The sequence below is a fragment of the Seriola aureovittata genome, chromosome 11 (assembly GCF_021018895.1).
Source record: "Seriola aureovittata isolate HTS-2021-v1 ecotype China chromosome 11, ASM2101889v1, whole genome shotgun sequence".
Classification (NCBI taxonomy): Eukaryota; Metazoa; Chordata; class Actinopteri; order Carangiformes; family Carangidae; genus Seriola; species Seriola aureovittata.
Window position 1 is genome coordinate 25,667,463 of NC_079374.1, and position 26,307 is coordinate 25,693,769.

General features: G+C 41.2%; 2 protein-coding genes across 2 annotated transcripts; both read left to right on the forward strand.

Moving 5' to 3' along the window:
* The first annotated feature begins 608 nt into the window (after positions 1 to 608).
* LOC130177117 (sterile alpha motif domain-containing protein 9-like) lies at positions 609 to 7,700 on the forward strand. Its single transcript, XM_056388570.1, has 3 exons — positions 609 to 1,008; positions 1,639 to 1,906; positions 2,644 to 7,700. The coding sequence occupies exons 2-3, from the start codon at positions 1,892 to 1,894 to the stop codon at positions 5,608 to 5,610; spliced, it is 2,982 nt and encodes a 993-aa protein (XP_056244545.1). The 5' UTR covers positions 609 to 1,008; positions 1,639 to 1,891; the 3' UTR covers positions 5,611 to 7,700.
* Positions 7,701 to 10,018: 2,318 nt separating this feature from the next.
* LOC130177684 (uncharacterized) lies at positions 10,019 to 15,610 on the forward strand. The gene is made up of 3 exons (XM_056389604.1): positions 10,019 to 10,152; positions 14,034 to 14,207; positions 14,413 to 15,610. Exons 1-3 carry the CDS (start codon positions 10,019 to 10,021, stop codon positions 15,608 to 15,610), a joined length of 1,506 nt encoding a protein of 501 aa, XP_056245579.1.
* Positions 15,611 to 26,307: the final 10,697 nt, after the last annotated feature.

The following is a 26,307-nucleotide window of genomic DNA, read 5'->3' on the forward strand; positions in this document are numbered from 1 at the left end:
GCATCATCATCTTTAATCTCAGAATTCTGAGACCAAGTTACAAAGTTACAGACAAGTGAGTGAGTGAAACTTGGATCATCCTCTGGCCTGTTACAGCCTGGCCAGATGTGTTCATCAACATGAGTAACACACTGTATTTACATGTGCATCAGTGACAGTTTGATTCAAGCAGACTGTGTTTTACTGAGTAGCACAGGAGTGATTAGTCTGTGTATAGGAGATCTGTGGGTGATGCTTTGAGGAAATAAAACAATGGCTCGCTCTCTTGAGCTGCGCACAGCTATTGTGTTCACTGCTGCTGGTTAACATGAACACTGATCAGTAGCAGGAGGACTTCAGTGAACTCTATTGTGAAGTTTCAGCTGTGGAGTGCGAGTCCTGCATCCTAGGGATTATGCAGATATTGCACAGACTCTTTTTTTATCCACACACATGTTGGATAAGTAATAGTTACAATGACAGACATAACAAGTTTGCTCATTTGAGAGTATAAATACATTTTGGGTACAACACATCTTAAACCTAAGGCTACTGCCAGTCCACATAATATGTAGAGAGTGGGGCATGGATGTATTATATGTGTGTGTCTGTGTGGGTATATATATACCCTGTAAAGTGTCTTTGGGTGTCCTGAAAGGCGCTTATAAATAAAATGTATTATTATAATTTTTATTATTATTATTATATATATCCATCCATTATATACATGCCTGACGGGCACGTCAGTTTCCAGGAATCAGTGAAGCTGAACTGGCTGCATATTTCTGCCTGAGTAGGCTGCCAAACTACATGCCAACACTCCACAGCTTCCTGATCAGTGCTCCCTAGGTTTCGATCAGTCAAACTGATACCGACCGATTGAGTGAAAGGAGCGGTGTCTGCCACAACTCAACATTGTCTTTTTTTCTTCCTTAACTTTGCTCTAAAACACAGTTTGACAGACGACCTGTGAAGTACGCAGAAGTGACGCAGACAAGACATAAAAGGAATTCAAAGAGTGACAGACGGGTGAGAGTTAATATTTTGTATTGTTGATGTCTGTGCCTTTTTTCCCGACATTTGTCATGTATCATGTGATTTTAATATCTCTCGTAATTTAAAATGCTGATGAATGAATGAAATAGGACTTCTTTATCTTTTGTTATCTTTCTGGTTTTGTTCATTTTAAAGCACAGGCACCACAGACTTGTTTTTTCTCATACTGTCAGGAGTAGTTTTTTTTATTTTATTTTTTTTTAAATAAATTGGATTACACAGTAGTTTGTGGTCTGGGGCTGACTGTTAATTAAAATTGTGTTTAGCTGTTTGATTCTTTGGGTCAGATTGTATACCTTCAGATAAATTTGGATATGACTAAGAAATCTCTCATGGCAGACATGTTGTATTGTTTGGATTGTAACAGGAAAAGAATATGAGGTATATCTAAGGACTTGATAGCTGTGTGTCAGTATGCCATGCCAGTTAGCCAGCAGGGACAATAGCAGTGTCTTGGAACTGGCACACCTGTAGTGCGGTTTGTAATAACATTACACCTCTGGCTGACAAATTAAAATGTCCACCATGAGAAAAGTCTAGAAGCTGAAGAATGATCCTGTCCGCCATCATGACGCAGCCTACATGCAAATGTTTCTATTTCAGCTTGAAGGAGGGAGAGCCGCGGAGGGAAGCAGGTTTCAGTGAGGAGTGTGTGACACCAGCCTTTGCAGAAATCCATCCCCCTGACACACCCCGTACTGGGAATCTGTTAGCACATCACAACAGTTGCAAGGTGTAGTAAAACCAGTTGTTTGATTTCCGTTTCTGCCTGTACAGTCCTCTATTGTGACTCTTTATTTTCTTTTTAGCATTGCTGATCTACACTGAAGAGTGAAGAGTTGACCAAAGGTGTGTCATGGCTGACCAAAAGGTAAACAGCTGAAATAACTGCCAGTCTTCGAAAAGAAAAGAAAAATAGTGCAGATGAGTTTAATCAGCTGCATAAGTGAAGGTACTGGAACGCTGTTCTGGATCATTCCGGGCCACTTGATGTAAAACGCAAACAACTAAGGCTGTTTCTCACACATCAGTGTCATAAACATTGGTAATCAGATTTCAGATTAGGCATAACAATCATATCAGCTGTTTTGAAAGATATTGTGAGTTTAAGAATTAACATTGTACTCCTCTGTTTATTTATCAGTTTTGCTTGTTTGTAGATGACAGTATGACAGTTAAGTGCCTTACAGCACCAATTTTGAAAACTATGACTAGGCTAGTTAGTGAATTACTTGCAAAACAACTTAATTTAAACATGTACTTCATGCACATGTTGAATGCCTTTTAAATTGCAAAAACATTTAATTAAAAGTGTCATTTGACTTAAAGTCAGTAAGCTATCATTTAGATGTTACAGTGGAGTCATGTTAGGAACACATCGCTTTACAGCTGTCCAGTATGGACAGTAGGGGTGAAAGTAACCAAAAGCTGTCTCAACATAGACGTGCTTGAAAAAAATGTATATTTATGCTTTAACTTCTTAAAAACCTTGGGGTCAGGTGGAGTACTTCTAAAATGCACCATAGCTTTGTTTTTCAAAAAATAATAAAGTAGGCAGCAATTTGAGTTGAAAATGTGAAATTACTAAAACATAATCTTTTGTTTCAGAATGGAGTGGAGAACCTGACATCCAACATAAAGCAATGCCATAGCGAGGAAACTGTAGAGTCTGCGGATGACAGTGGTAATGCCCGCGATGAACAAGAAACAAACACACCTGGAAGACCATGCAAGCCTTATCCATTTTGTAGGTACCATGATACAAACAGATACATGGAGAACAATATTTTTGATATTATAGAATCAGGTGCCTCAGACTTGATTGAACCCTGCCATGAGTATAAAGGCTTTAACAATACACCAGATGAATTTAAAATGATCAAATTCACTGATGAGGTTATTCGCTTCGGAGCTGCCTGCATGAATAGCCGCACCAATGGCACGATACATTTTGCAATAGGGGATGAGCCAAACTTCACTCACGGTCAAGTGTTGGGAGTCGTTGTTAAGGACAAAGAGGCTTATGAAAAGGCATTACGACCTGCCATTGATGATTGTTTTGAGTACAAACACAAAGCAGCAGCTCAAAGATGCATCAGACCTGTTCGATTTGTTGGGGTTCTCAATAAGAATCAGACATCGTCTGACAAATGTGTGATAGAAGTGGACATAGTTCCTGACTCTACAATCTGTGAAGAAAAGATCTACCACACGTTCAACAACACAAAAAAAGTGAAGAAAAAAGCAAAAGACAAGAAAACAGTCAAAACTGAAACAAATCAATCAAAACAGTTCTATGTCCGAGATGGTGGTAGCAGCAGCGATCTCCTAGCACCAACCACGTCTGCCAAACCTATGGAGGAGTACAACAAGTTTGTTGACAACATGCAACAACGATCACAGCTCCGAAAACAAGCTGAAGAGACATATCTAGCTGTTACTAAAGAGAATTATCAAGGCAGTACATTAATTGAGATGATAACTGGTGGTTCGCTCTCTTTAGATAAGTCACACTTTGAGCGTTATGTGATAGTAACTAACAAAGCACATTCAAGCCAGTTTGAATCACTAGGGTTTCTTGTAGAACTCAATCCAACAGCAGTTTTGGACTTTGATCCAGAAACAGCTAAAGATGGATTAGAGTGTCACTTCAAACAGCAGAGTCCAGTAAGTGTCCATTTACCAGCACAGTATAAAATCACAGGACCAATTGAGGACATCGCAAACAATTTGAAATTAACTCGAAACACCAGCTGGGTATGCTGCAATGGCGGTATTGAGAATGAGGCACCCTCAGACATAGACCAGTGGTTGATGGACAAGGGAACCTCGGTTCGAAATGTGATTTCTTTCTTGTGTCGGAAAGATGTGCTTCCAAACAAGAGATTCCTCGTCATTTTCTTACTTTGCTCAACGGTGAGTGAGAAGATCGACCCACTTGTTGAGACCTTCAGTACATTTTGTCAGGAGCTCGGAGGCACAGACCAGATCTTTTGTATATGTGATAACAAAAATGCATTTACCTCCTGGAAAGACCTAATCGAGGCTAGGTGCGGAATCGACATCTCTGATAGATGTATATTTGAGCTCAGTTTTGCTGAAGTCAATGGCACTATCCTTAGTCTTTCGTCAAAAAACCGAAGATCCATCCGTTTCCTACCCTGTGGTCAGGGAAGTAGAGTGCTTCTTGAAAAGAAAGTGGAGCGTAGCCTGAACACCTTAGAGGTTCTGTGTGTGAACCAATGTGAAGGTGGAAACGAGGACAAAACTGTCAAAGAGCAGAACTTCTACAGAGGAGGCAAAGTGTCATGGTGGAATTTCTATTTCTCAGAGCAGGCTGAACGAATTCTTATCAAACGAAACAAAATTGACTTCATAGAAAATAAAGTTAAACAAATTTTGTGCTCACAGACAAACGCCTGCGTGTTGTTAAACCTCCTCCATGTACCTGGTTGTGGTGGAACAACTTTGGCCATGCATACTTTATGGGCTCACAGGGACAGATTCCGTTGTGCCATCCTTAAAGACAACAACGCAGACTTGGCTGAAGTAGCAGATCAAGTGGTCAAACTTTTAACGTATGTCTATAAGGAGCAATTACCACGGGTCCCTGTTATGCTGATGATAGATGACTTTGATGATATGGAAAAAGTATTTGCCTTGCAGCAGCTCATTGAAAACAAATGTAAGAAGAAAAACATTCAGTCTAAGTCTCCACAGGTGTTCCTCCTGAACTGCATGAGGTCAGAGTCTCCTGAGCTGACTGGAACAACTAAAGATACTGTACAAATAATCCTTAAAAATGAGCTCTCTGATGAGGAGCAGAAAAAGTTTTCACTAAAAGTAACATTCTATGCATTCATGCTCACGAAGAAGAACTTAAAGCCAGAGTATATTGAGAATGTTGTCCACAACACTCTGAGGAGCTTCAATATCAACCAAAAGCATTCCCAACTCCTGGCTGTTTTAACTCTTTTGAATGCGTACTGTGAGGATGCCTCTCTCCCTGTGTCTCTGTGCCAGGAATTTCTCAGTTTGCACCCTAAACCCATTTTAGGAACTGGAAGCGTACAAGAAAGATTTGAGGAGTTTTCTAATTTAATTTGTTGTACTACAGTTAAGGGTGAGGTAGGAAAAAGAGCTGTAAAGATGATCCATCCAAATTTCGCGAAGCGCTGTCTACAGGAACTTGAAACAACTCACAAAATTACAAAGGCCGACATTACCAACCTACTACTGACGACAGAGGAGTTTTATGAGAACACGGATGGCAGAGGAAAACTCTGGCAAGATGTTTACTACATTTTAATGGGTAGACATTTAGTGAAAGAAGCCTCTCCAATCCATTTATGCATCCAGCCATTAATTGAGGTTTTCAAGTTTCAATATCTGAAATCTGCCCTAGCAAAGTTAAAACCAACAAAAACTTCTCGTCTAATTCAAGATATTCAAAGTGAAACTCCAGGGTTGGTAGAGATGGTACTTCTGAATGCATTAGAAAGGTTTCCGAATGATGCCAACATTGCTCAGTTACTAGATTCATACTTGAGCCAAAGTAGGAGGATTTCAACATAAAACAAGTAACATATGTGGAAAAATGCAGAGATACTTAATAACTTTGTCCAGTATAGAGATGACAAACCAAGACCTGAAACGCAGTGAAAATCACTTTGATTAAATTTGTATAATTCTCTTAAGTGTTGGGCCACTGGGTGACAATAGTGTGGTTTGGGTAGCCATGTTTGTTATTGACCCATTAATCCCCTGTTAGGTTAAAATGACTCTTTCCAAATAGGGGGCTTGTCATTTAAATGTTTTATGTGGCTGCAAACGTGGGTAGAGCAGTTGTCTCGGGAGCACATCCCTGGCTACAGAGGGTCGCTGGTTTTCCAGTTACTTTTCTGTTCCAGTGGTTTTCAGTGCATAAGTACCCCCCACAAGTAGTGGCACGAAGACTAGGGTTGAGTTGAGATAGTTAGTCTTGTGTCAGATAGATAGGGCTGGGGAGGGTCTCTGTTTTTTGTGATGGCTGTCCCCTATCTTATACTTAAAGAGATAAATAATATAGTACAATACACTCCTGATCAAAATCTTAAGACCAGTTAAAAAATTGCAAGAATTTACATTTTGCATTGTTGGATCTTAAGAAGGTTCTAAGTAGAGCTTCAAAATGCAAAAAGAATAAATGGGAACAAGAGAAAAAAGCTTGCAATTTATTGGAAACAACAATTTAACTGAAATAAGCTGTTCATCAACTGATCGAAAGTTTAAGACCACAGCCTTTAAAAGCCAAAATCTGTGCAAGAATCTGGATTCCATGTCATTGAACGTGGTAGGATTGTTGAGCTGCATAAACAAGGCCTCTCACAACGTGCCATTGCGGCTGAGGTTGGACGCAGTAAGACAGTCATTTTGCATTTCTTAAAAGATCCTGAGGGTTATGGAACAAAAAAATCAAGTGGTAGACCCAAAAAAATCTCACCGGCACTGAGCCGGAGGATCCGAATGGCTGTCCGTCAAGACACGGGACAATCTTCATCCCAAATTAAGGCCATTACTGGTGCTGACTGCAGCCCAATAACCATCAGACGGTATCTGCGAAGGAAGGGCTAAAAAAACAAAAAACGTCTTCAAAGGCCACGTCTCCTTCAACGCGAACGCCGTTTGGACTTTGCAAGGGAGCACCAAACATGGGACATTCAAAGGTGGAAGAAAGTTTTTTCTCTGATGAGAAAAAATTTAACCTTGATGGCCCTGATGGCTTCCAACGTTACTGGCATGACAAGGAGATGCCACCTGAGATGTTTTCTACACGGCACCGTGGAGGGGTCGCCATCATGATCTGGGGTGCTTTAACCCTCAATGGAACAATGGAGCTCCAGCTTGTGCAGGGGCGTCAAACAGCAGCTGGCTATGTGGAGAAGTTACAGCGGGCATCCCTCATGACTGAGGGCCCTCGTCTGTGTGGTAATGACTGGGTTTTTCAGCAGGACAACACTACAATTCACAATGCCCGTCTGACCAAGAATTTTTTCCAGGAGAATAACATCACTCTTTTGGACCATCTTGCGTGTTCCCCTGATATTAATCCAATTGAGAACATTTGGGGATGGATGGCAAGGGAAGTTTACAAAAATGGACATCAGTTCCAGACAGTGGATGCCCTTCGTGAAGCCATCTTCCCCACTTGGAGCAACATTCCCACCAGCCTTTTGGAAACACTCGCATCAAGCATGCCAAAACGAATTTTTGAAGTGATCAACAATAATGGTGGAGATACTCATTACTGAGTCCTGAGGTTTTCAGGGTTATTTTTTGAGCTATGGTCTTAAACTTTTTAATCAGCTGATGAACAGCCTATTTCAGTTAAATTGTTGTTTTCAATAAATTGCCTTCAATAAAGGCAATTTATTCAATAAACTTTTGGTCTCTTGTTCCCATTTCTTCTTTTTGCATTTTGAAGCTCTACTTAGAACCTCCTTAAGATCCAACAGTGCAAAATGTAAATTCTTGCAATTTTTTAACTGGTCTTAAGTTTTTGATGAGGAACGTATATTGGTTCTTGTCATTGGCAATCTGTTTTTCTTTCTTTGTACTGATCACTTTGCTGCTGTGATGCTGGAAATTTCCCCACTGTGAGACTAATAAAGGAATATCTTATCTTATCTTAATGTCCTTTTATTATTATCAACAAAACTACAGAAAAAGAAGGAAAAGAGAGAGAGAGAGCGAGGGGGGGGGGGGGGGGGGGTCAATTCTTTGATCGACCCCAGTACCTGTCTGACCTCCTCCACCCCTATACTCTGTCCAAAAACCTACAGTCCTCTGACACTGGTCTGCTCTCCAACCCCCACACCAGCCTGCGATCTTTTGGTGACAGAGCATTCAGTGTGGCAGCCCCCACCCTCTGGAACTCTCTCCCGGAAGAGATTCACGGAGCCTCAGCTCTGGACAGAGACAGCATACATTACACTAACTGCTCATTAAAACATGAATCTCAGCAACAAATGTGACCTTTGACTTCGAGCACAGCTATAATGCAAATTTGTAAATGGAACAATACTTACATGACTAGCTTGGTCTCACGGGAACATGAGGACACACACAGACAAGAACACAGGATCAGTTTCTCAAAGCTTCATACAGATAAGTTTTATTGAACAGTGATTACTGCAGTAATATACAGTAAATGTTTCAGTGTAGGGGAACTGGTTGACAACCTGACAGCTTCCTAATGTCCACAGAGTTGGTGGTATAAAGGACAATGTGTATATGTTACTCTGTGCTGAAAATGAATTCATGATGTCCAGAGAACTTCTGTCCTTACACTGACATGACCGCTTTTATGATCAAGATGTCATCAAACATAGTACTTGAATAACAAACTAATAGATAAATGGGATTTCGATGACGTAAACTAATGCAGTTGATGTTATTCTCATATATGCTTTGTGTCATGTTTTGCCATGGCAGACACTTTTTGTTAGTTTTATTTTGGACTTTTCTCACCTCCTGTTTTATTTTGTAATAAGGTTTCCTTGTGTGTCTGTGTTTTGCTTCCTGTCTTGGTCTTGTGTGGTGATTGTCTGCCCTGCCCTAATGTTTTTCACCTGTGTGCAATCACCTTTGCCTCCTGTGTCTATATAGTCTTTGTGCTCCCCTTTGTCTGTGGCAGTTCGTCAGTTGTTTTTCGCTGTTGTTGTAGCCACGATCTGTTCATGTCTGTTGATTACCTGTGGATTTCCTGCTCATGTCTGTTGACGTTGTCTGTTCATGTCTGGTTTGTCAGTGCTGTTCACATCTGGTTGTCCTCAGTCTGTCCAAGTCTGCTCATGTTACCTGTTGTTCTTTGTTAAATAAACCTGCCTGCACCGTCTCCCATGTGTTGGCTGCATTTGGGTCCAACTTACCTCAATACCCTTGACACTTTGATGATGACTGTATGAATGAGGAACAGAAAACTCAGTCATTCCCTCATCTCAGGCTCAACAATATTTTGCTCTTGGTTGCATTATCAAAGATTAAGTGTTAGAACAAAGGCAATGTCATGATTAATGCATTTGTATTTTTGTCTACATGGTGTGCAGATATGACTGAGGCCAGTGCTGCCGAGGAGACATTGAAGAGTTACGACATGTAAAATTAATTGCTATGCTAATTAAGGTTAGAAATTTGGTTTGGTTTGTTTCTTGTGGTTAGTGATTGATGGGTGTTCATTTTTAGGGTCTATCTATATATATATACCAACCTGGCCCTATGTGAAAAAGTAATTGCCCCTCCTTGTTAAATCATGAATTAACTGTGATTAACCACATTTTTTGGAAAGCTGAGTTCAATTTCACTAGCTCCACCCAGGCCTGATTACTGCCAGACCTGTAGAATCAAGAAACCACTGAAATAGAGCCTGTCTAACAACATGAAGTAAGCTAAAAGATCTCAAAAAGCAACACATCATGCCCCGATCCACAGAAATTCAAGAACAGATGAGAAACAAAGTCACTGACATCTATCACTCTAGAAAGGGTTACAAAGCCATTTCTAAGGCTTTGGGACTCCAGTGAACCACAGTGAGAGCCATTATCCACAAATGGAGAAAACACGGAACAGTGGTGAACCTTCCCAGGAGTGGCCGGCCGACCAAAATTACCCCAAGAGCGCATCGACAACTCATCCAGGAGGTCACAAAAGAATCCAGAACAAACATCTAAAGCACTCACTTGTCTAAGTTAAGGTCAGTGTTCATGATTCAACAATAAGAAAGAGACTGTGTTCTTTTTGGTCAAAATATTCTGTGGACTGACGAGACAAAAGTGGAACTTTTTGGAAGGTGTATGTCCCATTACATCTGGTGTAAAACTAACACAGCATTTGAGAAAAAAAACATCATACCGACAGTCAAACATGGTGGTGGTAGTGTGATGGTCTGGGGTCTAGTGTGATTTGCTGCTTCAGGAACTGGACGACTTGCTGTAGGAAGGGAACCATGAATTCTGCTCTCTACCAGAAAATCCTGAAGGAGAATGTCCGGCCATCAGTTCGTGATCTTAAGTTCAAGCGCACTTGTGTTACGCAGCAGGACAATGATCCGAAGCACACCAGCAAGTCCACCTCTGAATGGTTAAAAAAAAAAAAAAATTAAAGTTTTGGAGTGGCCTAGTAAAAGTCCGGACTTAAATCCGATTGAGATGCTATGGCATGACCTTAAACGGGCCGTTCATGCTCGAAAACCCTCCAATGTAGCTGAATTAAACCGATTCTGCAAAGAAGAGTGGGCCAAAATTCCTCCACAGCGATGTGAAAGACTCATTGCCAGTTATCGCAAACGTTTGATTGCAGTTGTTGCTGCGATGGTGGGACAACCATTTATTAGGTTTAGGGGGCAATTACTTTTTCACATAGGGCCAGGTTGGTTTGGATAGTTTTTTCCCTTAATAAATGAAATAATCATTTAAAAACTGCATTTTGTATTTTCTCAGGTTATCTTTTATCTCTGATATTAAAATTTGTTTGATGATCTGAAACATGTGACAAAAAGGCAAAAAACTAAAGAAATCTGTAAGGGGGCAAATACTTTTTCACAGCACTGTATGTCCAGAAATCCTCTACCTATGAAAGATGTGAAACATGTAAATTTGTGTGAGGAAACCCAGCCCTTTTAATTTTGTGCATATTCTCACAGTGAGAATATGCTCAGAGTGGGAGCCTCCCTCCCTACCGGAACAACTGGGCCCACGGACTCATCACTTGGTCCTCTTACCTGTGAGTTCTAATTGTTTTTAATGACTAATCTGACTAACTGCCCCCCTATTTCCCCCAACAGGTTTAGCTCGTTGTTTTATCTCTTATTCAGGTGGCTTCTCCTGGTCCGCGGAGGTCTGAGGACATTTTTTAAACCCAGCTGTGGAAGATCCAGTCATCAGCTGGGATTCTCCTGCGTCCTCACCTGGTCCCGTTGTTTCTCCAGCTCCACAAAGACTCAAACATGACAATAACCCTAAAAAACAGATTCACACCACTGGCTGTTCCTCCCTTTAATTTCCCATAACCCATCAACAGAAATTCACCTGCAAACCATGTAATATTTCAAAATACTCCAGGCCATTCACCATTCATAAATTCTTAACATATGACTGAACTGATCTTTTATCAAACCATCATCCCCTAACAACATCACCTTCAATAAAGTTAAACAGAACACCAACACATAGATGCACAATATTAAAAAAAAAATATTACGATGAGGTCATCACTGTGAAGCTGAAGAATCTTCCTCCATCGACACAGTGAGGGACCGGACAACCAGGGGTCCCCAGGCAGAGGCCCTGAGGTAACACCATTTCATCCTCTCCACCCACAGATTCCACTACACCACACCAGCAGCAGAGGGAGCCAGAGTCGTCTGCCACAGAGCCCTGTGAAGAAGAAACGGATACTGAGGAAGAAATCAGCTTTCTGCTTTTCTATCCATCATTGTTCGACTCATCCACCTCAAGCTCTAACGAGGACTCTGTGGTGGCGCCTGGCTCCCCCCAGGACTTGAACACCCAAACCTCCAACCCGACCGGAGCTCAGGGGGGATTCTCCACATCTTCCATAGGAGGCTCAAACTCCGCAGAGGAGAGAACTTGCCTTGATCACTGGACCATCCTATTGGGAACCTCATTCAGATCAAGTTTCACATGAAATCAGACAGTTAATGGACAAAAACATACAAGCAACTTACAAAATGGCACCCCCTCCCACCAAGACAACAGAACATAAGTCAGGTACAAAAACGGATTATTAAAATCACTCAGTAATAATAAACACATAGTAATCAAACCAGCAGACAAAGGGAACAGAGAGTTTTACAGGATAGGAAGAATTACATTTAAGAAGCAAACAGACAGTTAAATAACTCTACTTATTATAAATCACTCTCACATTCATTACAGTTAGAAACAGACACTTTTCAGGAGCATCACAAACAATTTATATCAAAATAAATACATTAATGCAAAGCAAAAAAATGATTTGTACAGTCCAGATGAGCCCATGCCTCGCCTCTTTTACCTACTGCCAAAAATCCACAAACTTCCTGAGACGTGGATGATCCCATCTTTGGTTCCAGTTGGCCGTCCCATCATCAGCGACTGCGATACAGAATCTATAGAAAAACAGAATACATAGACTATTTCATTAATCCACTTTCCAAACTTCACCCTAGTTATGTCAAAGACACTTATGAATTTGTTAATAAAATAAAACATCTCCAAGTACCCAGCCATACCTTCCTTTTTTCCATGGGCATAGATTCATTAATATAATATTGAAACTCCACTCAGCCTTGCAGCCATTCAGGACATCTTTCATCAACATCCAGACCCGACAGATATTTTACAGAAATTACACTCACCAGGAATGATTTTCAATCTGATATTAAACATTATCTGTGAAATGGGCCACAAATATTCTCTATCCTACGCTGATAGCTATTTAGCAAACTGGGAGCAAACAGCAATGACAATAAATCCACTTCTCTACTTCAGATATCTGGACAACATCTTCAGTCTTTGGGACAGGTCAGAAGCAGAATTCCTGGCATTTCTACATATCCTCAATTATACCTACCATACCTCAATACCCAACACCCTAAAATAAAGCTTAAACATAATTTTACAATCACTTAATATCAAATTTCTAGACACAAAGGTCTTATTCTGCAACTCAAACGACTTGAGTAAAACACTGGCCACTAAAGTTTTACTGTACTGTACTGGTGCGTAAGGCAGGACTGAAAATGTGACCAAAAAGCGCAGAAGAATAACAATTTTAATCGAAATCGGCAGGAGCTTCCAAATTCATGTCCTACTCCGTTGAAGCTCAGCAGCGCTCCCCGCATCCAAGGATTCTTGAGATGTTTCACTCTGGAGGAAGGTGATCGATCAACTGGCTGACAGACAGATTGACCAAGCAAACAACTTTCATCCCACACAAAAGGTTCCATCTTTAGTCCCTGGACATCATGAAAACAAGAAAAAGTCACATTTCAGATTAATATAAAACATATGATATTATTGGATTATAATTATTAAATATAAATATATATTAAAGGATTAAGTTCTGGTTTTAATAGGGTGAAGGTATAGGGAATGCATTAGGTCAAAGGATGTTTGCATGACAACAGAACGTGTGTGTGTGTATGAAAGGTAATTACATTCCAGGTATCATTGTGACATCAGTGTTCCTGGCTTTGATGTGTTCTGTTCTGCAGTCCCTTTCTCACCAGCACAGATACAGAGTGCGCAGAACTACACTGACCTTCAACGAGACAACCGCGAAGAAAGTACCAGAGTTTTTCTAGAAAGTACCAGAGAGTTTTTGAGGAAACAACAAAAAAGAGATGGATGAAACAGCCATGGATAACACGGTATATATATATATATATGTATATATATTATTTTGCCTTTAATCTCCCCCTCTCTCAGTTTAAGGAGAGAAAGTTTTCACCTCCCATGATTTTACGATGGTGTTATTTAAAAAACAAAGAGAAATATTATATGCAATTGTTCAACCATAAGCTTTTAAAATAAGTTTAACAAGTCAGATTCCTACCTGGTCTGTCTGGATGCAGGAAGCCTGTAGATTTAATTTGACAGAAAGTACCACAACTTTTACTAAGCTGTTAAATCACGTAGATATTTTTTTACCCTCCCAATAACAAGAACTGTTTTGTTGGTGTTAATGATGCCTGGTCTGCTAAAACCTGACTGTTCTTCTTTGTAGATTTCACCTGAGGAATATGGAGAAATGTTGTGCAGCGACTTGGATGTTCCAATGTTCCCACCGCTCGTCTTCAGAACGGTCTTTGAATCATTTCTTGACAAAATCACACACAAGTAAGTCACAAGTTAAATGTCAGCTGCAGAAATTACAACTACACACTATGTACATGTATATACAGTATGCGTTGGTTTAAATTCTTGTTTTGCTCAACCATTCCTACTCTTTTACTCCAGGCAATGGATGATTTTGGCAGCTGGGAACATCGATGTAGACACAGTCAGAATGCTGTCCGAAACCTGTAAAGAGATTTTGGACGCATTGACCGTCTTAATCATGGACGTTGTGGGACCTCAGGTCCGTGCCCGGGTACAGGAGAACAACGGCTTACCCATTATGCTTCACGAACGGTAAGTCAAAGGCTTCCAAACACTTTCTTCTCAAAAATCCATATCGTATGTGGTATTTCATAACCTTGCAATTATTAGAGTCCAAAAACTATAGTTACTGATCAATCCTGCCTCTTAGAACATTTTCCATCAGATTCTGGAAATGTTTGAATACCTCTGCTCAAAGCAGATCAGTGGACTAACTGTCACTGTTTGTCTTTTTAAGATGCATGAATTATTACTGTGTGACGGAGGACGATATCCACGCCACCCTCGGGGATTCTGTTCACCTGAGCTTTGTTGAGACACTTGGAATCAATCAGGACCCGTCCATAACCAACCAACTGAGTGACTTGTTTGCAGTAGAGATCACGCGTCAGGTGAACGGAAAACTGGCTCTCATCAAAGGGGAAGAATCTTTGACAGAGCAAGAGGAGCCTGAACATCAGCCAGAAATACCTGAATCTGATCTGAAGAATATGGTTTACCTGATTGCACTGATACTGAAACGTGGAACAGAAAACCCTGAGTCACCAAAAGAACAAGAGTGTTCGGACAGTAGCAGCCCAGACATTCGCTCATCAGGCGAGGAAAAAGAGTTGCATGACTTCAATGAGGAGGATAACACCATCCAATCAGCTGGCATTTCACCAGGGGAGTCACTCGATGCCATCAGTAACTTCTCAGAGGGTTCCTGTCAAGACAACATGACGACGATTCAGAATGTCACTAAGGATCAAACAGACAACTCAGCATCACAGTATAACTGTGAGGGCCACTATCCAGGCAAGGTGACGGATGTTGACTTGAGTGACGACGACGCCACTATTGAATCACTCAGCGTTACACCAGAGAGGCAAAGCGCAGACCTCTCAGATGAGTTTCCACAGCGAGACAAGACCTTTCTCATCGTGTTTCTTGGGAAACTGGTGGAACACACCGCTGACTCCACCAGGACATCAATATACGACGTGGACATCGACGGGATTTTGACAGGTCTGAGAGACAGGACTGGGGGAAAATTACATTTCACTCTCCCAAAGAAGGTTGGAAAGACCCACATCCCCGTTTATAGGAAGCTTTGTCGGGAGTTTGGATCTGCGAGGCGGCTGCAGGCTGCCATGGCGTCCAATGACGTGACTTTTGAGGACACCTTGGTGAAGATTTTGAAAGCACAGCTGCAGAAGTCTTCAGGAGAAACCAGCAGCTTCATGGAGAGAGGGAGGAGGTTATTCCACAGAAGAAACACTAGAGTTACTCCTTTCTATGAGGGGAGTGACAAACCAGCGTCTCACCTTGAGGTCATCGACTCCCCGCTTCCAAACACCAGGAAGCGACCCGCCATCATCAGGATGTTCTCCTTCATGGCCAAGACTCTGAGGAAGCCCTTCAACTCCTGCATCAATGGCTCACAGGATGACTAGAACCATCATTATCCTGTGTCCAATCTTTCCCCCCCTCTTTTTTCTTTCTTTCTTACTTTGTATTAATCTTGAAAAATTAATCAAAAATAATAATCATTGGATAATTTCTCAAGATTAATAACTCTTAAAAAGGATGTGTTTGATAAAGTACTATATCATTACAAAGGTCTTATGTTTAAGTACTACCTATCAACTAGTACTAAACATTAAATCAGAGTCTGATTTGTCCTAAAAAAGACTTTTGTAATGATGTAGTTAAAATAACATACTTTTTAAGAGCGATGGCAACACGGTGGCCCTTTGTGGCCTCACAGGAAGAAGGCTGAGCATTTATCAGCCCTGTGAAGAGTTTGCATGTTCTCCCCGTGCTGACGTTGGGTTTTCCCCGGTTCTCCGGTTTCCTCCCACATTCCCAAAACATGCAGCTCAATTGAACACTCTAAATTGCCCACACATTTCAATTCGACTTTCCAAAACCTGAATTAAAAGATAATTCAAACTAAGATATGGTTGTGACATCTCTTATGTCATCATTTGCACACAGGTGTACCAGAATATGATCAGGGTGACTTTTGAACACTGGAAATAAATCATGTACTCATCCCGGCAGTAGCCCCCCGTGGCACTCAAAATTTCCCTGGAATTTTCTAGTTTCAAATAATGTTTCTATAAGGTTAAATGTTAACTAACACAATGTTTTAACTGCAACACTCTGACGATGTTTTGAGGATATTTTTGAGGTAACAGATTATAGAATGTTCTTTTACAAAACATTCCCGCAATGTTACATGATAACAAAGAAAGAACATTCTCAAAGCAACATTCTAAAAATGTTTTAGGATGTTATTGAGACCTGAGATGACAGAACGTTTTTCATAAAACGTTCCTACCATGTGATATGTTAACAAAAGTAGAACGTTTTCCCTGCAACACTCTAAAGATGTTTTGAGGATGTTGAGATGGAGCACAATTTCAAGTTGTCATTGGTTCCACTGATATGTCAATTAAAACGAAACAATCGAATGTTTTTTCATTTCTTTCATGGACCAATCAGAGGCATAGTAGGGCGGGTCATGACTTCGTGGTCTCAAGAAAAAAAAACTGGCGGACCACGACCGGGCTACGACGCTGATAGTGCTACGTAAAGGTAAGATAATGAATGTAACTCACCACATTTTAAATGTATATAAATAAATATTCAGAAATGACGCATATTTATTAGCAGTTATTATTTTCATTAGTTATTACTAGGCCCGTCGTTCTTGTAAAAAAAGTAGGCCTAATTGTTGGAAATTATACTGCATTTTATTTAATATGATAAAGTTACAGATGGCAACAGTGATGTTAAATGTTAAAATACATATTTTACTTGCTATAGTTGACCTTATTCAATAACGTTACCAAAAAATAAATATATAAATAAAAAGGTAATAATTCCCGCTCTAACTTTTGAATGTCGCGCTCTGTCTGAATGTAAACTGTTTACTGTGTAAACTGTAAACTGGTTATGCGTATACATGGCGGAGAAATCGGTGTTCCCCAGGGATTCAAATCTACTTGACAAAGTAGATCATATACTCCATCTTCTTCTTGTGACCACTATAAAATGCGCTTTTTCAGGGATGTTGTGTCGTGTAGTTTTGCCCATTATTATTATGATTGAGTGTCTGGTCAACTGTACTGATATTTCACTTAACATGAATGTTACTCATATTGGCATTGTTTGTGTTCTTCTCTCCTTACAGTGTAAACAGCATGGATTTCACATCGGGCTCAGTTTGTCCTTTTGGATAACATTTTTTGCTTTTTCCTCTGTGATTTTTCATCATTATTTTTTTTTTTTATTATTATTATTATTAATTTTTTTTTTTTCTGGGGTGTGTTCAGGATTTTGGAAAGTTGCCATGTCAGATAAAAAATACTCAGCCCGCTGGAAAAGGGCAAAAAGATTAGAAGATAAATGTGCACGTGACCAAAAAGCTGCATCTGAGTTTTTACCGGCAAACATTCCTCTTCAGTGTCCTTCACTGCTTTATCAACTCCAAGAACATACAGGAGAGGGGTCTTCTGTGGAACAGAATTGTGCAGATGAAAGAGATGTCGATGATTTACTGTCTCAGAGCAGCAATAGTAGCGATTTGGAAACTAACCTCACACTCAGACATTCCATTGCACAGTGGGCAAATGACTTTCATATAAAACACAATGCACTTGATTCTTTGTTAAAGATTTTGATTAAAAAAATGGACACTCAGAGCTGCCAGGGACAGCAAAAACACTGCTTGAAACCTGCAAAAGTGTAGAGTTTGAGTTGAAATCAGGAATGCAGTATATCTACCTTGGCTGCAAAGATCAGCTCCTGAAGTATTTGAAAATGTATCCTCAACAGGACATTTATGGATTAGATTTCATTGACATTTCTCTCAACATCGATGGCTTGCCACCTTTCAAAAGCAGCAGCCAGACTCTGCGGCTGGTATTGTTCCAATCTCCTCCCTCTCCTTTCCCATTGGCTCTCTGCTTTGGTTTGTCAAAGCCAACTGATCTTGATTTTCTTGATGATGTTGTTGGTGACCTTCGCAGTATTATGGAAAATGGACTAGAGACAGACAGTGGTTTGATTAGGGTGAAGCTGCGTTGTGTTACTTGTGATGCCCCAGCCAAGGCTCTTGTGAAGTCCATAAAGCTATGTCCAGGCTATTATGGGTGTGACAAATGTACACAAAAAGGACTGTGGGATGGCCATTGGGTGATCTATCCTGAAATCACCGATCTAACATTGAGAACTGATAAAACATTCATCAGTCTCAGGTGGAGCATCACCTGCATTCAGTTGTGTCGCCATTTTGCCAGCTCTCGATAAACATGATAGAGCAATTCCCTGCAGATTATATGCACCAGTGTTGTTTTGGGGTCATGCGCAAAATGATCCTTTTGTGGCTGAGGGGACCACGGGGAGTCAGATTGTCATCTGGGCATGTTAAGCAGGTCAGCTTTCAGCTTCCGAAGCTTAGAACATGCATTCCAAATGTGTTTGCAAGGAATCCAAGAGGCTTGGAACATATCGACAGATGGAAAGCCACAGAACTGAGACAGTTTGCCCTCTACACAGGAAAAAATGTGCTTAAAAGGCATTATTGCAGAGCAACTCTATGAGCACTTCCTGGTTTTTAGTGTGGCATTATCCATTCTTGTGTGTCCAAGACTGGCAAAACAGTACAATCACAATGCAAAGGAGTTGTTGGTGTACTTCATTGCACAGGGAAGGCATTTGTATGGGGATGAGTTCCTTGTCTACAATGTCCACAGTTTGGTACACCTTGCATCAGATGCAAAATTTTATGGCAGTCTTGATGAGTGCAGTGCTTTCTCTTTACTAATTACTTGCATCAGCTGAAAAGATTGGTTCCCTCTGGGCGAAATCCTCTCTCACAGATTGTGAGGCGGCTTGGGGGAAGCAGACAAAGTGAGAAAGATGCAAACTGTACTAAAAAAGAGTGTAGAAATGAAAAAACCCAACAATGTCTTCACTCTAAGTGAACTAGAGTGCTGTGAGGTTGTTGCAGTCTCTGGTGGGACAGAGCACGGGGAAAAGATGTTGCTGTGTCGTGTCTATGATCGACTTGAGCCATACTTCATGCAGCCTTGTGACTCAAGATTGATTGGTGTCTACACAACCAAAGACAGTCACACTCACATGAAAACACTATCTGAGAGACATTTGGGCAGGAGGGCATTTATGACTGAGGCAGACAATGGTTTGAGGATTGTAGTTACCTTGCTCCATTCATTCTAAGGAGTTCACTGACTTCATATAACTGTAAATACATAGTTACATAGTATTAATATTACTGTTTATGTATCATTATTCACATTTTTTTGAGCAATTGCTTTCTATTTAATATTAGTAGGGAGTGTGGTTTCAGAGGACACATTTGGCTGTGTGGCTTACAACTTTTTTTTTTGTTGAAAGCCATCCCAGATTTCCATGTAATGCCTTATTTCCTCAAATATACTTTTTGCTCCTGTTTTCTAATGTGTGGAAATAAATCACTATCAGATCCCACACGTCCAGCTGTAAGTATATGGGAGTATATATAAATATAAGCAGTTTCAATGGAAGGAAGACTATAATGTTGTCACACCGTGGTGGGTTTGTCTTGTCTTGGGTCTTTTTTGTCTTGTCATTTCCTGTTTTATTTTGAAAGAAGTAACTCTCCTCTCGTTTCAGGTCACTTGCCCTTCCTCATGTGTCACCGGTCTGATTGTCTTCCCTGATTCCCGATTGTGTTCACCTGCTCCTCATTACCCTCATGTGTTCAAATAGTCTGCGTCTCCCCTTGTCTTGTGCCAGTGTGTTCGTCTTGGTTCATGTGCGTTCACCCCAGTCATTGTGTTATCGATCACAGTCATTGCCACAGTTCTTGTCGGTTTCCTCCAAGTGAGAGATTTTTTGTTGTAAGTTTTATTTCTTAGTTGAATTTCCTAGTTAATGTTTGCATAGCCTTTTGTTTCCTCCGTGTGGAGTGATTTTTATTTACTTACCTTTTTATATCATAGTACCTCCAGTTTTAAGGAGAGTTTTTTGTTGTTTCTATTTCTTTCTTTTTGTTCCTTTTTCCTCTGAAGCTAGAGTGATTTTCTGTTTATGTTCCATGTAGTCTTGTTCCTCCCTTATTGGAGTGATTATTATTTTTGGTATTGATTAACCCTGCTTCTTCGTGAAAGAAGCACGTCATAGATAATATTTCATAGCCTGCTTTTTTTTCTTCTCTGCCTTGGAATTAAACCGGAGTTACTAATAAAGACTCTGATACCCTGCATCTGCGTCCTGTGTATAAGTCTGGTTGTGACAAATGTGACATCATTTCATTTTTCTTCTTCCAGAGCGCTGACAATCAATTTGCGGTTGCGAAATTCCTAGACACCAACACAGTGGTTGCTGTGCCAACTAACTGGCTAGAGAAAATTAACCAGGTATTTCCTAATTTAGGTATGCAACATATAATGTAAGCTTGTACTGTCTTCAAGAAAGTCATGTACATGCTAACTGATGATCATTTATTCTTAATTAGCATTCACATGAATTAAGTTTTAATATTTGCTATTTCCTCCAGATGAAAAAAACAACTTTTACTAAGATGAAATTAAGTAGGGTTTATTTCTACAAGCATGTAAGTTGCAATTTTCAAAAAGATTTGGGGGAACAAAGGTTTGAAAAACAGTGTTCTACTGTCTCCAATTCAACTCCTGGCATACATATTCCTGTTGTATGTTTACCTATTCTCTTTATGGAATACTGTATGTGAGACCTACATACAATAGGCTGTGCGATATGACCAAATCTCATAACCCAATGTAGGTAATTTCATATCCAGATAATGATACATATCACGATATAGCACATGTTCTGTAAATTAAATGAAATTTCATAAGGTACCGTTTTCTGGTCTGTCGGTCCATCTTTTTCACGGGTTTCATTAATAAATTACTCTTCTTGGCTTTTTACTTGTGAACCTTCTTTTGCACTTACAGTAAAATAACGAGTGTAGTTGTTCTCAACTTGAGAACTTCACCTGGTTCACTGTCTTCTCTGCTCTGCTGTGTGCCCCGCCATTGGTCTGAAAAATCTACTGAGAAGTCTGGAAAAGTGTGGAATTTTGAAATGTAAAATGTGTAGGAACCCTGGACTTGGGACTTGGGGCTAAGTGGACTCGGTCACACCTCTGATATATTGTTTACTGTACAAAGATGTGTATTGTTTTTATAATTTTATATTTTCTGCAGGCTGTGTTTTGTTACTGGCCACAGAAGAATGGCACTGCTAAAGTCAAAAGGAGAGAGATACCAGACAAAACACGTTGGGCCAAATGGAAAGTCTCCGTTTTAACATACACAGGTATTGTGTTGTACTGTTTCATCTTCAGAACTAAGCCAACGAACGCCCTCATACTTCCACTGAAATCATAGCAGTGACTTTGAGGAAAGCAAACTTTGTTCCTTCTCCTCAAACTCAGTGATCTCAGTGAAAAAAAAAATCAGACACAAACTCCATGAATTTGCCAGGTGTGCTACCTGCTTTATTTGACAACAAAAATGTTTAATTACTGCACAAGGTACTTTACTCATCTTTAAGCAGTATTCTGCAGACTAAACATATATGAAATTACTACACTTTTTTTTTTTGTCCTGCTGGGAAGTGGGTCGCACAGTGGCAGTCAGTTGGTTTGGTTGGTCAGCACTTCAGTCCAGAGGCTATCTCAAAATCTGTTTGGTGGATTGCCATGAAATTTTGACAAAATTGGTTTTGCATAGAGGGTGACACATATATATCTATATATAGTTCTGATCTGTACTCATATTTTGTAGACACCACATGACTTCAAATTTGGAGAGTGACCAGGAAGTGGAAACTGGCAGGAAGACTGTTGCTCCTGTTCAGTACCTCGAGTCAGGTAAAAGATTACTTGATGGATGTGTGTTTTTCATTTTTTGTTTGTTTGTTTTTTGCATTTTTCAAGAAAATATCTAATGCTACTATATATGCTTACCTGACAGATATGTATGAATATCTCTCCATTAGATACAGATATAAATGAGCCCTCAGTCAAGAGAGTGAAGAAAAAAATCTGTCACAAAGGATCTGAGCATCTCAGCACCACAGATGCCAACAATACCTTCCTGTTTGTGACTAATCCAAACCAAACACGGCAGTGAGGTGAATAAGTTGAAGACTGGATCTGTCTTCTTGGCGGAGGTATGTGCTCTACGGAGCGCATTTTCTAGTTGTTGATGTGTTTGTTGGTTTGTTGATTTAACGGCAGCACTAAGTACACTAGTATTTGTGCAACGTGTAAAGTGTAAATACTTCTGAAAAGGATAGTTGAAGATAAGGCCGGTCTAGGGCTCACATTCAGCTGGGGCAGCTGGCCCCTGTAGAGCATTTCTGAGGTTATGTACAAATGGTTATATACAACTGACAAAAATGTAAGCGCTCTTTCGGTGAACTGCTTTGACTTTCTGGCTTACTGTGATTGTTTTGTAGTCGGGGGGGGGGGGGGCCTAGGACACAACATAAACTGGCCCCATCTTCCCCAAGTCCCAAGTAGCCACAACAAAGATTGGTTTAAATATAACCAAAGTGATTTATTTACATAAACGTTTTAAGTGAACAAAATAAATACTGAGTTTAGGCTTCAGGGTGGACTAAGCACAACATAACATAATAATACAATACAACAATAATATGACCGCGGTCATAACACCCCCACACCCAAGAATTGAACGTACCCCCAAATGTTTAATTCCTACAGATCTGAGGAAACCCTAAACAAAGCATCTGCAATCACATTTTCTGTGCTCTTCTTGTGGTGAATCTGCAGATTAAAATCCTGCGGAAGGACAGACCAGCGCATAAGACGCTGGTTAGAGTCGCGCATGTGTGCGAGGAATACCAACGGGTTGTGATCTGTATACACTTGGACAGGCTGTGAAATAGATCTGAGATAAACCTCAAAATACTGCAAGGCAAGTAGCTTCCTTCTCAACAGTGCTGTAATTCAGCTGATGCTTATTAAAGTTCCTGGAAAAGTGGCAAACAGAGTGGTCAATGGCCTGGTTATCCTCTTGCAAGAGGACAGCATCCGTGCCGCACGCGCTGGCGTCAACCTCTAGTTTAAAGGGTCGCGTAAAGCAAGGTGCAGCGAGGACGGGTGCGCTAAACAGTAACGCCTTGGCAGACTCAAAGGCAGCCTGACAAGCGGGGGACCACACAAAGGGTTCAAGGGACTTACGAGGCCGGTGAGAGGAGCCACCACAGCAGAAAAGTTTCGACAAAATCCACGATAATATCCACACATTTCAACAAAACGGCGCAACGCTTTCTTGGACTGTGGGACCGGAAAATCAATAATAGCCTGCACTTTTTCAGCCAACGGACGCACCTGCCCCTGACCTACCTGCTTAGATAGGTAACAGTGGCTTTGCCAAACTCACACTTCGCAAGGTTAAGTGTGAGTGAGGCCTCACTAAGACGGCTGAATATGAGAGACAGTGTGTAGAGATGGTCAGACCAGGTGGAGGAGTAAGCAACTACATCATCTAAATAAGCTTCGCAATGTTCGACGCCAGATAACACACTATGCATTAACTGCTGGAAAGTAGCGGGAGCGTTGCGAAGCCCGAAGGGCATAACGGTGTACTGGAGGAAGGTGTCGGGTGTGACAAAAGCGGATATTTCTGAGGCGCGTGGTGTTAAAGGAACCTGCCAGTAACCTTTTAACAGGTCCAGCTTTGTAACATATTTTGCAGAGCCTACACGATCTATACAGTCCTCCATTCTGGGGAGTGGAAAATAGTCGGGTTTTGTGACTGAATTTACTTTTCTGTAGTCATTACAAAAACAAGAGGTGTTGTAAGGTTTTGGAACCAAAACACAGGGGGAGCTCCACGCACTCGTACTGGGGACAGCTAATCCATGCTCAACCAGATAGCTCACCTCCTGCTGCATCAGGGCCCGTTTAGCTGGATTTACCCTGTATGCGTGTTGCTTAATGGGTTTGTGGCCCTCCACGTCGATGTCGTGGTACAGGACAGACGTTTGACTGGGATGGTCAGAGAAAAGCAACAGGTTATCCTCAATGAAAGCTGTAATATCTGCACGGGCCGAATCAGACAAATGAGACAAAAAACCCTCTAAATTGCTCAGTACCTCTGAATTCCTCAAACGAGCGGCCGGCATCAAACCACTTTTCTCTGCCAACCCATCATCAGCAAGCTGGTACTGAGGAGGAGCGGACACAGACATCACGGGCGCAGCAGGGGACGGCAGAGAATCACTCACTCTGGAAAAGTAACATTTCAGCATGTTAATATGGCGTACTCTGGATTTTCTTTTCCGGTCTGGGGTGTGAACAACATAGTTGGTGTCACTAATTTTTTCTCTCCACCGTATATGGACCTGAAAACCGAGACTACAAACTGGACCCAGGTAACGGAAGCGGCACCGGAACTTTTTCACCTGGTTGGAATACACAGAGGACAGACTTCTTATCATAACGACGCTTCATGTTAGTTTGACTTTGTGCCAAATTGTCACGGGCTAACTGACACACATGATTAAGATGCTCACGAAAAGAACTGACATAATCCAGCACATTATGCTCAGTTTTTGGCGACTCTGACAGCCACTTCTCTTTGAGGAGCCGAAGGGGACCACGCACAGTATGGCTGAAAACCAAATCACAGGAACTAAAACCTAAAGACTTTTGAGGAGTTTTACGCATGGCAAATAACAGAAGAAGGAGGCCCGCATCCCACTCTCTGTTGGACTCGAGGCAGTATTTGCGCATCATGGATTTTAATGTCTGGTGGAACCTCTCGAGTGCGCCTTGGGACTCTGGATGGTAAGAACTTGATTTTACATGTTTAACTTTTAGCTCTTTCATTACCTGTGCGAACAGTTTGGACATGAAATTTGTGCCTTGGTCACTCTGAACAATCTTGGGCAAACCAAAAGTTTAAAAGAATTTAATGAGCGCTTTGAGAGTGCGCAGTGGGATGGCCTCAGGGTACCGTGTCGCAGCGCACATCACAGTCAAAATATACTGATGTCCAGTTTTATTTTTTGGTAATGGACCGACACAATCTATCAACACGCGTTCAAACGGGGCCGGAGGAACAGGTTGATTGGGCTTTCCCACAATTTGTACATGTATGACATGCGGCAATATTTCGCTACGTCTGTCTTTAACCTGGGCCAAAAGAAATTACGCAACACACGATGGTACGTCTTTTTAACACCAAGGTGGCGAGCTAAGCTGGAGTCATGTGCAAGACTCAGAATTTGCACGCGATAGTCTGTGGGCACAACCACCTGATTAACAACACGTATCTTGCTGGAGTCGGGACTCCACCGTCTCATCAAGACACCGGTGTCCAGAAAAAACACACACGGCTGGCTGTCATCCTCGGCGGCTGCAACAGAGGACGGACATGAAGTTAGAGACGGATCATTTTTCAGTGCATTTATCAACATTTTACAACGGGTTACATTTAAACTCAGGTCTGCGTCAGCAGGAAGGAAATCACACTCGTTGACACACTCAGTACCTTTTCACACTCGGAAGTTGGGTACACTGAAAAGGAGGGCGCACCCTCATCTAATGCAGCCTAAAACGAGTCGGACAGATCCACAGCTTCACCCAACACATTTGGGACAGATACCACAGGAGAGACAGAGGGAGAGCAGCAAGCAGACACAACTGACAGTGGATCATTAATGATTTCGGGCAGAGCAAACACATTTCCCTCCAGCCAAAAATAAATGAAATGCCACTGATCGGAAACCGTGGGAGCACAGCAACTTTCACATGTCACGACACGAACGGTGAATGCAAATGGACCATGTGAAGTGGGGCGTTGAGTTCGCTCATCTTAATTCCCCACACTAGCAGATCAGAAAAGCACGAAGTTTCATCGGAAAGTGGCTGTACACTAGCCGGCATGAACGAATGAAAAGCGGCTGTATCTCGGAGGATAGTCACCGGCACTCTACCGGATTCCTCACCGGTTATAGAAACAAACCCGTGAGAAATGAACGGCTTGAACCGAGGGTCAACCTCCACGTTTACCTCTGGTTCGGATAAAGTGTCTTTTACAGGTGGGGACGCGGAGTTTATAAAACCCACACCTGCGGG